At 41.3% G+C, this 12,022-nt stretch overlaps 1 protein-coding gene across 3 annotated transcripts in view; it reads right to left on the bottom strand.

Annotated features, from left to right (window-relative positions):
• Positions 1-3,160: 3,160 nt before the first annotated feature.
• PPAT (phosphoribosyl pyrophosphate amidotransferase) overlaps positions 3,161-12,022 on the bottom strand; it is an 83,327-nt gene continuing 74,465 nt past the window's right edge. For 2 of the 3 annotated variants that reach the window (XM_006020530.3, XM_006020531.3), the window contains exons 7-11: positions 9,800-9,951; positions 8,329-8,456; positions 7,767-7,988; positions 6,227-6,347; positions 3,161-4,517 (exon numbers count right to left, since the gene is read on the bottom strand). In XM_006020530.3, coding sequence (XP_006020592.1) covers positions 4,342-4,517; positions 6,227-6,347; positions 7,767-7,988; positions 8,329-8,456; positions 9,800-9,951 — 799 coding nt within the window. In that variant the 3' untranslated portion in view covers positions 3,161-4,341. The remainder of the gene's footprint in view (positions 4,518-6,226; positions 6,348-7,766; positions 7,989-8,328; positions 8,457-9,799; positions 9,952-12,022) is intronic. The other variant, XM_025200157.1, reaches the window with a different exon arrangement.

The raw sequence follows: 12,022 nt of genomic DNA, 5'->3' as shown, positions 1-12,022 counted from the left end.
GGGGCTGGGAACCTGTGCGGGGCTGTCTTTCTGCTCATGCCGCCACACACAGTTTCACTGGTCAGTGCCAACAGGCTACCTCAGCTCACTCAGGGGGTAGGGGGCACTAGCCGGCATGTCCCCTTTTGGATTCCTTATTATTAACATACGACTGCACTCCCCTTCCTGTTTTCTTTTTATTTGTCCCAATAAATCAGTTGATGTGACCTCAGTGGCTTCCCTTATTAAGGGAGTCTTGTAGTATTTTTTTGGTGGGCCTAAGCCTGTGACTCTATGGCACTCCTACTAGGCCTGAAGGTATCACAACCAAGCTACCTGCCATGCACAACTGTGTTTAAAACAATTGTTAGCAAGGTTAATTATAAGTGTCATTCAAAAATAGCTATAAGGCATTTGCACAGGCTTTCATGCACAAGGTTGATCTCCATGAATTTTCTTTATAGAGGGCTGCGGAGGAAAAGGTTTGAGGAAAAGGTGAGAGAAATCCACCTCCAACAACTGTTTAAAACATGGCTGGAGACAAGTTATCCCAGAGTAGAAAGGGCTCCTTGTTAATGGACAGAGCAGAGATCAAGTTACTCCTTCCCACAGAAACATCTGCTTTTTGGTTGTGGGGAAGAAGGAAAGGAATTTAAAGTTTTTAATTCCTTCTCACTAAATCACTCCTGATTAGATGGGGGGTAGTGGAAGGGTATTGGCATGGGATGGTGATGCTCCTGAATTTTTTCATTGCCTTAATTTTAATTTGAGTGAGAGCCAGTTGTTGGGGTTTTGTAAAAAGGGCTTGATACCCATTTCTTTATGGGATCCAGAAAATCCAGATGCAGATGGTCTCTTGGTTGAGAACAAAGTAAGGGTCTGACTCCGCTTTCATTGAAGTCCAGAGTTTTAACATGATTTTTATTGTTCATGTTACCTAGCTCAAGTCCTGATTCAGCAAAGCATTTCAGTAAAGCCAAATTATATGACTAACTTTACAGGGGTGTAGGTTGTAGCCATGTTGGTGTAAGGCAGGCACCTTTTTTGAATGTGGGGCCAGTTCAGAAACTTTTTATCACCCAGTGGGCTGGCGAGCCATATTCAAAGACCTCACAGGAAGTGGTATCACATCAGGAAGTGATGTCACATGACCTTTGACACCAATGAAGTTGCAGAAAATGACAATAAAATGGGTCTGGAAATGTGGTTTAAAATCCAAAATAAAAACAATATAAAAGCAACAATGAAATAATACCAAACACTTGACTAAAATAAACACTTTCGCTTCTACTCACTTCTCAGTGAATGAAAGAAGCATAATGCAGGCTTGCCCTGGGACACCTGGGCGTACAGTACCAGGTAGAGGAAGCCATGGAGGAGCAGCCGGCTGTTGGCCTCCAGCAGCAGCAGCAGCAAGGAGGAAGAGGAGAAGCAGCACCTCAGGACGCTGCCCGGCTCCATCGGGGATGAGGAGCCCAGTCTTCACATGGCCACATGCATACAGCCGGCCTCCCTCCTCGCCCCCGGCTCCCATGGAGGAGGAGGGTGCGAGTGTGACCTTGTGCTTCCTCTTCATGAGTGCATGCACACGTGTGGAACCTCAGCATCCTGCCCGGGGACACAGCCCTGCTGATAGCCGGGCAGCCATGTTTCATGCTCGCGTGCTCATCCCTACACCGCACCACGCCGCCCTTTCCCTGCCGATGCAGTGTGGACCGCTCCCAGTGCGGGGCTTAAAGGACCCAGCCCGGAGCCAGCAAAAGGGTCTTCTTCTGCCGGGGAAGGAGGAGGCGGCAGAGGAAGCGGAGGCAGCACAGCGAGCCCAGGCCGGAGCCGTGTGCTCACACAGGGACCTGAGAGCCGGGCATGGGGCAGCGCCCAGGCAGCCCCCGGCTGCAACTTCTCCGCCTGCCACCGGGAAGATGAACCATGCAGGTGAGTGTGCAGCGGGGCAGGTGCGGGGGCCCCGGGTGCTGGCCAGTGCAAGCTCTGCCCGGGACCACCCTGCGCTGCACCGATGACCCATGCTTTCGCTGCCGGCTACTATTCCCCGCATGCACCACGTTGGCAACGACGAGCTGACACAGCGCGTGTGGAAACCTCGTCCCTTCCCCAGCCTTTCAGCAGCCTTTTGGAAGCTGCTGAGGGTCTGGGGGAGGGACAAGGGGTGGGAGCGAAAGTAAACAGTGTTTACTTTTGTTTCCCGTCGCAGCACCGCGGGCCACAGAAAATAGCTTGGTGGGCCGCAGGTTGGACAAGCTTGTTCTAAGGACATAGTTAGACAAAGTTCTTTGGGTGAATCTGATATCTTTTATTAGACCAACTTAAATAGTTGGAAAAAATTTCCTTAGCAAGCTTTTGGGTTAAAACCCCCTTAGTTTGGCTGAGGAAGCCTCTGCAGTTGGTGTGTGCTCTTTCTGGAAGGAATGAATAGTAAAGAAGCCAGAGGCTGGGCTGATCTGCATGTAAGATATACAGTCAGTGAAGATGTAAATGGAGGAGTCAGAGAGAGAGAGAGAGAGGGGCTGGGGGGAAGAGGAGGTGCAAGAGAAGGGGGAAGAATGTAGTAGGTAAATAGTGGAGAGGTACCTGCAGAGTCAGCTGTCAGGCAGGTTATAATGTGTCATAAATCCAATGTCTATATTTAGTCCATGATTTTTTGTATCCAGGAGGTTGATGAAGTGAAGCTCATTTTCTCTCTCCCCCCTACCCAGCCTGTCTCTCACCCACTGACTCCTCAGTTTACATCTTCACTGACTGCCTGTCTTGCATGCATACCAGCCCAGCCTCTGGGTTCTTTACTATTCATTCCATCTAGGAAGAGCTTACACCAACTGCAGAGGCTTCCTCAGCCTGACGAAGGGTTTTCCAACCCGAAAGCTTGCTAAGAAATTTTTTTTCCAACTATTTAAGTTGGTCTAATAAAAGATACCCGATTCACCCAAAGAAAAGGTTCTGCCTATGACTAAATAGATCTGCCTATGACTAAATTTAAGCACATATTTAAATGTTTTCTTTTTCTGAATTGGGACTTTAGTTCTTCAGATTTGTGTAATTCACATCAATTGAAAATATCCCAGTTAAAAGATAGTAAACAGTATGGCTCTGCCTTTTAACTATATAAAGAAAACAAACAAGATTTTTTAAAATCTTTTTCTTTTTAGTAAGAGTATTGCAAGCAGCCTTAATGTCAATATACAGAAGCAGCCAGTTTTAAAATAAATTGCTGTCAATGGTCTGGAAAAGTGATGTATATACAGAGCATTTAAAGATACATAGAAATCCACAAATTTTATGAAAGTTTAATTGTTCCTTTTAGCAACTGTTCACATAGATAGATGTAGGTTACCTGCAACTCTTTTCAATTAACACAATGCATTTTAACTCTTACATCTTCAATTGACATATCAACATGTTCACAAGGTAAGCAAAAATATTCTTTTTATGCTACCTTAAAAGCTGATATAAAGCACACATTAGTTCAGCCCTCAGAAATTTTAAGAAGTTATATTAAAATAATAAAATGTTTAGGGGAAAAAAAATCGTCAAGTTTGCAATGCACATCTAATCCTACTGTAACTAATTTCTGCCAACAGATTCCACTGAAATAAATTAAAAACACCCAAAGATGGTACTAATTATGCTGGTTATTATTCATAACTTTAAACTACACCAACTTATAGAGCTTTCTGTTTAGAATTTCCCTGAGTCTTCTACTTTTAAGGCCACATGCTATGAAGGCAACATTCACTGAACATGATATATAGATTAGATGTAGCTACATAGCTTAATTATAAAGACCATTTACCATATAAGCAAACATTTAGGCACTTATCTTGTTCTTTAAAATCTAATGTTCCATAAAGGGCTTAAAAAGAATTGCTGGGAAAACCATTACAAAAAAAGAAAAATAAACTTTCTAGAATCTGCTATTTTGTCTAAAACAGAAAAGCAGGCTTCACATTATTTTTTACAATACTGTTTGATAATTCTAAAGTTCATTTTATGATCCATGATCTGTATCTTTAGTTGGTTAAATTAACCAATTTTGTGAATAAGAAATATTCAACTTCCCAAACAAGGTTTAAAAAAAAACTGTTCAGCTGGAAAATATTTTGGTTTATACAATGTCACATGTCAAAAAGGCAATGCTGTTAATCAGATCTGCCTAATTTTATATTTTCTCCATTTAGGTACTTATATGGTTATCACCAAGAAGTTATTGGACAACTGTAAAGATTTATTTCAGTTACAGCAATCAGACAGACATAATAGGCCTCAAGTGGTTTGCTAAACATAAGAGAATGTTATATGCTATTAGGTAAAACCATGGTTTAGCATGGTTGCTTGTGCATTAAAATTTCACCATTCGAGCTCTACAGGGTATTCTCCAGTGAGACATGCTATACAATGACCAATTTTTCCAACACGTGACTTGTTGGTTTTAAGGTGGTTTTCATTTTCTTGCCTGGCTTTAATACTTTCTTGCACAGATGACACCAAGCCTTCAACAGAAAGATAAACCACACTGTCTGCTCCTGAAAAATAAAACAATACAACACTAAGTTCTGCTTTGTTGGTAAATAAAATTAAACAGGGCTTGAAAATGTAGCCATGTGGGTTCTCATCCAGTGGGTCTACTTTCCCCAGGGTTGGGAAGGTGTCAAGCATTTACAACTACTTTCCCCACTCCCATATTTCTAAATGTGATTTTGGTTTCTTTATGCCTAGATGGATGGGGAAGGTTTTTGTACAGAAAAGGTGGCAAACCACTGTACCATTCAGATTATTAAAAAGTGAAAATGCAACAGAGTGGGTGCATCTACATGTGTCCCTATGACATTTATGTTGCTGCCTTTTGGAAGCAGTAAGTGATGGCGCAATAAATAGCCCGTACTGCACCATGCATGGTTATTTTTAGCTGCTACGTCACTAGCAATGCGCTATAACGAGGAAGCGTGTTGCTATGTAGCTATGGCATCATGGTTAGTGACCACTGACACTACATTGCTGTAGCGCATTGCTGTGGCGACAGAGCATCACATGTAGACACATCCACTAAGACTTTTTGAGTGCGTCCAGCAAGACTTTGAGTGTCCAGTTGTTCTAGGAAAAAATCTTGTGGCTGTTTTGGTACTCGGCATAGCATGTCCCCAGAATAGAGCATCCAGAGCTCTCCGTTTCTTGCCTGATACTGGGGTAATGATGAAGGGATGCAGTAAGTGGTTTATACAAGTTTCTACCAGCAGCGGAGTATTTTCACCTTAGTACTTTTGTACCACTTTCCCTAACTGCTTTGTGAATGGCTATTGAAATAAAATCCTCCAGCAAAAATTATGCTTTGTAGAAAAATCAGTTGTAGAAAAATGGCTTATTAGAAGATTGTGACTTCAATGCTAAATTAGACAATAGCAGCAAACACTTATAGTGAAAAATCTGTCAGTCTGAAGACTTTTAACCACTGATGTATTTTTTTAAACCCATAAATTCTTAAAATCATTGCTACAGTGCAAAATTATGTACAATGCCCACTCACAAGTCATTACATGCCTACTGTCACCTACATGATAATGAATATGAGTTATTTACCACACTGTAGATAACAATGCAAGCATTTGTTCTTTTGTTCTACTACAGTATGTAATATTTGCAAAGGTAACCTATTACATTTTTTTGGTTGGCTTCAAACTTAGTTCCAGGAGAAACCTTGCTATTCAGTTCAAGAAAGGTATTTATACATGTTCTAGAAATTGAATTTTAAGGAAAAAAAGTAGGATATTACAAGTTTAGTCAAGTGATTTATTAGGGAGACTTCACAAACACCTGATAATTGGAATACAGCTCTTCAGTACAAGCTATACTTTCACCACAGTTCTAACTCAAAGTGGTCTGAAATTCTGTATGCCACATCTCATCCTAAGTAATATTTTACTCCTGGACTGCTTGACAGGAATAAAAAAAAAAAAGCTGTGATGATACAGAGTATTTACAGTTTATTTTTAAACATTCATTCTGCTGCTTTGTATATTTTTTTCAAGGAGAAAGAGCTACAAAGCACAGCAGACAAAAAACGTACTTGGGGTTGATGCAATTTCCCTGTGAAGGCGACTCAGATGTAGTGGAGCATCAGCTTCTTTTATTAGTCAGTTTTGCGACTGAATTTTTTGAACTGCTCTCTATACTTTGATATAAACATTGATTACTCATTATTAAAAACTTAAAAAAACAACATTAAAAATGCATTTACCTATATAGTTTGCAAGATCATGGAATTCAGGTTTGTTTGCAATGAGTTCTTCTTTTGTTGGAATATTTATTCCCATATAACAAGGAAATCGTATAGGAGGTGAAGCCACACGGATATGCACCTACAAAAGATATGTTTTTCAATATTACGTCACACAGAAGACATTGGTTCTTAACTTGAAATACAAAGGTCCCCATCCTGCAAGGTGATCAATTGGAACAGAGTTCTGTTCCTACTGAATCTTAACTGGTGTGAACTCTGCATGGGCATATGAGTGGTGGCAGATAATCATTTACTGGCACAACTAGATCCAACCCCTGATCCTCACAATTGTGCATCCTGCTGCCATGCCACAGATACATGCACACTTTTTAGATATCCCAGAGCACCGGAGCTTTAGAACCCATGTGTGCAACCCCACAAGCAGGTCTGTCAGGCATCAGGATGCGCAGCTGCTGGGTTTGTAGCTTTCCAACTTGTAGAGAGTGCCAAGTGGGGCTAGCATACCTAAAGGTTTTCTGTGCAGCTCTGCTGCATGGTTGTACAAGTCTTAACATGCCACATGTTCAAATCAAAGCAAGTCATAAAGGTGTTTCAGATTTAATGTGGAATAACTTTTTTGCTTGTTTACCACTTCATGGTGTGATGAATTGGGGGAATGTATGGTATGTTGTTAATGAACCAATAAATATAACATCTGCCAGGGGCCTAAGGTTCTACTGGGCACATTAGATTCTAGGATGAAGGCTCTGGTTCCCTCCATTCTCCAAAATATCAGTTATCAAATATCAATTTCATTAACAGAATTATTTTTTAAATATAATATTGTAAAAACTGTATCACTATTAAAAGCCTTATTAGGTCAGCTCTCCTTTTCACTTTCTTTCTATGGTTACAACCCTACAGGCATTTAGGTAGTAGACTTAAACATTCGTGCAGAGTTGTACAATGGGGCGTGGGGGGGGAGGGAGTCAATGGAATTATTCATTGTAATAAAACCAGTATGTGTGCAAGTCTTGCAGTATTAGGGACTAAACTAATGCTCACCCACTGGCAGCTGTGGCTTTGCTTCTGTGATACACTCACACTTGCTACATATCAGAATGCTTGTATACATCACAATGACAAAAAAATAAACCCAACCATGTTTTTTCTTGAAGTTTAGGACAAGCTTATTTATTTCCATATTGTATTTGCTCAAAATGATAGCAAAGAAGGAATCAAAGCAGAAAGATTGTATGGCTTGTTTTGGATAGTTTGTTTTAAAATTTCCATTGACTCTGCAATGACTTGGATTAAAATACAGCTTAATCTTTCCCCACTCTTCTTGCATTTATTGACCATTTTTTAATGTAGATTTTTCTAAAATCAAAAAGCACAAATTCCCTTTATTACCACCTTTTTTTGTATTTTCTCTCTCTCTCTACCCAGCATACCATAAATAGGCAAAAAATACAGTGAAACCAAAAAACATTCCAAAATTCTCTCCCCACTAAACATTCTTTTACATATACATAACAGCTAATGAAACCAAGCTTACCTCTTTAGCACCAGATTCCCTGAGCAGTTTGATAATGGGCGAGATAGTATTGCCCCTCACAATAGAGTCATCGATGAGAACTACTCGTTTGCCTTTAAAGTTGTCAGACAGGACTCCAAATTTTTTTGCCACACCAAGCTGTCTCAACCTCATATTTGGCTGAATAAAAGTTCTTCCTACATATCTATTTTTACAGAGTACTTCAATGTACGGCAGTCCACACTGCATGCAGAAGACAATTATATAAACAGTTAAGTACTTGAAAAACTCTATTTCCAATATTACTTTTTAATGTGACTTGCAGATTAGGGTTTTGTATAACCCAGTGGCGTTGTACTAATCAAAAGACCTTTAATTGCACTAATATAGTTGCACGAGGTCAAACCGTGACACATGCTGGTGCACTTGGATAGAAAACCTAGTCCAGGCAAGACCTATGTAACACCAGGCGACAAGTGGAAACCCCATAAAGATAGCTTTTTAGGAGAGAAGCCTACAGTATTTCCATAGAAGGGCATGCTGGGAAGAGATATCACTATTAAAAATAATCCACCCTCAGTACCTTTTGTGCAAAACCCAATGCTGCTGGTGTTGCAGATTCTGGAACAGTGCTAACCAGGTCTGCTTCCACTGGTGCTTCAATAGCAAGCTGCTGACCGCATCTTCTCCTAACTGAATAAACCATTTGACCTAGGAACAATGACAAAGGTCATTTATTCCTCTTAGTTTTTTGTTTTCACACCAGAGAAACTTCAACAGCAGATTATAAACACAGCATTGAATCGGCAAGCTAGAGAACTCCCTATATAGCAATAACAATTCATCAATATCTCACCTTCTATTTCACCCTACATTATTTGTATCATGGTCCAACTTTCAGATAGCACTGGGAACCAAATCGTTTTGCCTTACTTGGATAACTAGCCCCATTGATATCATTAGGTTCCTTTACTTGTGTAAAACAGGACCTGAAATTTCATTATCCCCAACAACCTTGCTCTGCCAAGTGCCCTGCTAAGACACTAGTACAATATAAAGAGGCATGTCCTTTGAGGGCTGTTATCAAGATGATAATGAAAGGATTGGGTTGATATCCTCAAGTATTACACAGAAATGAGTTAAGTGAGAAACATGAATGCATTGGTTCTTATAACGAACAATGGAAGAATAAGCCTACATTGCAAAAATCTAATTTCAGAAATCCTATTTTAAAATAAAGGCTCTAAAGTGACAAAACAGTATTTTTCGTTAATCAGTTCATGGATTTTAAAGCCAGAACCAATCTTTAGATCATCTAATCTGATCTCTTGTGTTATACTGTTACTCCTGTACTAAGCTCAATTACTGGTTGGCTAATGCAGATCTACCAGAAAGGCATTTTGGTCTCGACTGAATGATGTCATGGGATGCACGATCTATCACTTCCCTGAGTAATTAGTTCCAATGGTTAATTATCTTCATTGTTAAATTAGAAATGAGCTGAAAATGTTATCTGGTTCAAACGTCCAAACACTGGTTCTTGTAAAACCTCTCTCTATTAGATGTAAAAGACCTTTGGTACCATTATTTTCTCCTCATGTAATCCTGCAGAAATCCTAATAAAAACAATCCTTGATCTTTGTTTTGATAAACTAAACAGATATGCTTCCTTAAGTCATTCTCTACAAGACATTTTTATGGCTCTTGGGTAATGTGTATGGCTCTCCTGTGGACCCTCTCAAAAATCTTCAACTTACTTTTAAGAATGTTAACACTAGAACTGTTTGAACTGTTTACATCATATTCCAGCACTATCTCTTCAATGCCATGTACCACAATAAAAATCACCTCGCTTCTACATGTAGCTTGCTTCTTTATAAGTCCAAGAATCATATTAATCCTTTTTGGAACACTATAACTGTGGGAACTCATATTTATTTGTTTGCCAAGTTTGATCTCTAAAACCTTTCAGTCATTGCCTTCCAGGATAAAAGGTTCCCATTCTGTGGGTATGGTTATGCTCCTTTGTTCATTTGTACATTATATTTTTTTACCTTCAAAGATGCTGTCAGGCCTTGCAAAATAAACATATTCAAATATACAGAATGCTGAGGCATCTCCTTCAGGTCTTGGCACAACATCAAGTGTTTGGACATCATATCTGGATATTTTCACAATCTCTCCAGGTAGGACTTCACGATAATACCTGGAGGGGACAATTTACTGTTTATATATTTCCATAATCTGAGTATTGTCTTTGAAATACAAATAAAACTGACTTGCTTAACAGATCCAAGTTTGCAGATGACACAAAGCTATGAGGATAAATGGACACGCCGGAGGGCAGGGAACAGCTGCAAGCAGACCTGGACAGGTTGGACAAGTGGGCAGAAAACAACAGAATGCAGTTCAACAAGGAGAAATGCAAAGTGCTGCACCTAGGGAGGAAAAATGTCCGGCACACCTACAGCCTAGGGAATGACCTGCTGGGTGGCACGGAAGTGGAAAGGGATCTTGGAGTCCTAGTGGACTCCAAGATGAACATGAGTCGGCAGTGTGACGAAGCCATCAGAAAAGCCAATGGCACTTTATCGTGCATCAGCAGATGCATGACGAATAGGTCCAAGGAGGTGATACTTCCCCTCTATCGGGCGCTGGTCAGACCGCAGTTGGAGTACTGCGTGCAATTCTGGGCGCCGCACTTCAAGAGGGATGCGGATAACCTGGAGAGGGTCCACTTGTATGGTTAAGGGCCTGCAGACCAAGCCCTATGAGGAGAGACTAGAGAACCTGGACCTTTTCAGCCTCCGCAAGAGAAGGTTGAGAGGCGACCTTGTGGCTGCCTATAAGTTCATCACGGGGGCACAGAAGGGAATTGGTGAGTATTTATTCACCAAGGCGCCCCGGATAGGCATCTGGCTCGGGTCATCTGACCCCAGCGCTCTTTCCTGCCTATGCAGGGGGGCGGACTCGATGATCTATTGAGGTCCCTTCCGACCCTAACATCTATGAATCTATAAGATCATGAGTTTCTGATATTTAGCAGAAGCTGAATACTTTAAAGATGACTCTGACTCCTAAAGCTGGAGCGTACCAGAATTAAATACAAGATGAGCGCAGTAATTCTGACGGCACGAACAGCTGAAAATGAATGCCCACTCCTGACACTGGATGGTTCAGGACAGCTTTCCATCAAATGAAATGCAATAACAGAAACTTAAATGAGACTAAGTTACTGAGATCATTCACAACCAAGCCCTGCTCAAAGTGAATAGTGTTATGTTTCTACTGCTCATTGATGGTGCTGCCAGACTCACTGTGTTCCATGTGCACTATATCCTAAACTGGAAGTAGCATAGCTGGCTTAGTGCAAAAATTTACTGGTTCATCCACAGCTCTACACTAAGGCACCTATACTACTTCTGGTTTGGGAGGCAGCATGGACAGTCCATATGAGCAACAGCACACACCCTACACTCTTACTTTTGACTAGGCTAGTCACTTTTCTATAAAGGCTGAGAAGTACTGTCATGCATTATAACAAAATGATTTGAAATGAAGTTTGTCAAAGAGTTGTCACAGCAGTCATTAAGTAGGATAATGGCAGCACCTCAGCAGATAAGGAACAGCCCTTTGGCAAGAGGCAGCTGCAACAGAATACGAGCTGGAATTCTACTGACAGATCTATATTCCAATTCTAAGATATGTCTGTAATCCTTGCCCCTGGGTTGCCAGGGGTTAAGCAGAAAGGGGTAAGACCATTCCAAGCCCCAGAAAACCAGACCCAAGGAGCTGCAATGAACTATAGCTCCCAACCTGCTTTGGGAGCTAGCAGGAAGTTGCCACCAGCCAATAGAAGAGGGAGTGGGCAGGGCTATGAAAAGCCTGCAAAAATGAAAAACTGAGGACAGTAGTTTGGCAGGTTGTTTTGAGGGTTGGCAGGAGAGGAAATGGGAAAGAGGAGCTGCAATGTGGGGGTCATTTTGCTCCGAGCATGCATGGTTGGAGCAGGGAACAGATAGCAGGTCTTGTTCGATGATATGCTCCAAGCACCACTGGAAGAGGCCCAGGGAGAATGTGGAAGAGTCTGGTCCAAGTGTAGCTGGGAGAAGGATTGACTTCGCCACAGAGGAGACCCTAGCAGAGAGGCACTGACTGATGCTATAAACTAGAGCAGGACCTAAGCAAGTAGCGCTGAAAAGGCTGCAGAAATTTCAGTTTCATAGTAACTAGGGTCAGGAGGGAGCTGAACAAATCATCTAGCCTGACCCCCTGGC

Source organism: Alligator sinensis, unplaced genomic scaffold, assembly GCF_000455745.1.
Source record: "Alligator sinensis unplaced genomic scaffold, ASM45574v1 scaffold516_1, whole genome shotgun sequence".
Classification (NCBI taxonomy): domain Eukaryota; kingdom Metazoa; phylum Chordata; order Crocodylia; family Alligatoridae; genus Alligator; species Alligator sinensis.
The sequence above is the reverse complement of the archived record's forward strand: the minus strand, read 5'-3'. Positions and strand labels throughout refer to the sequence as shown.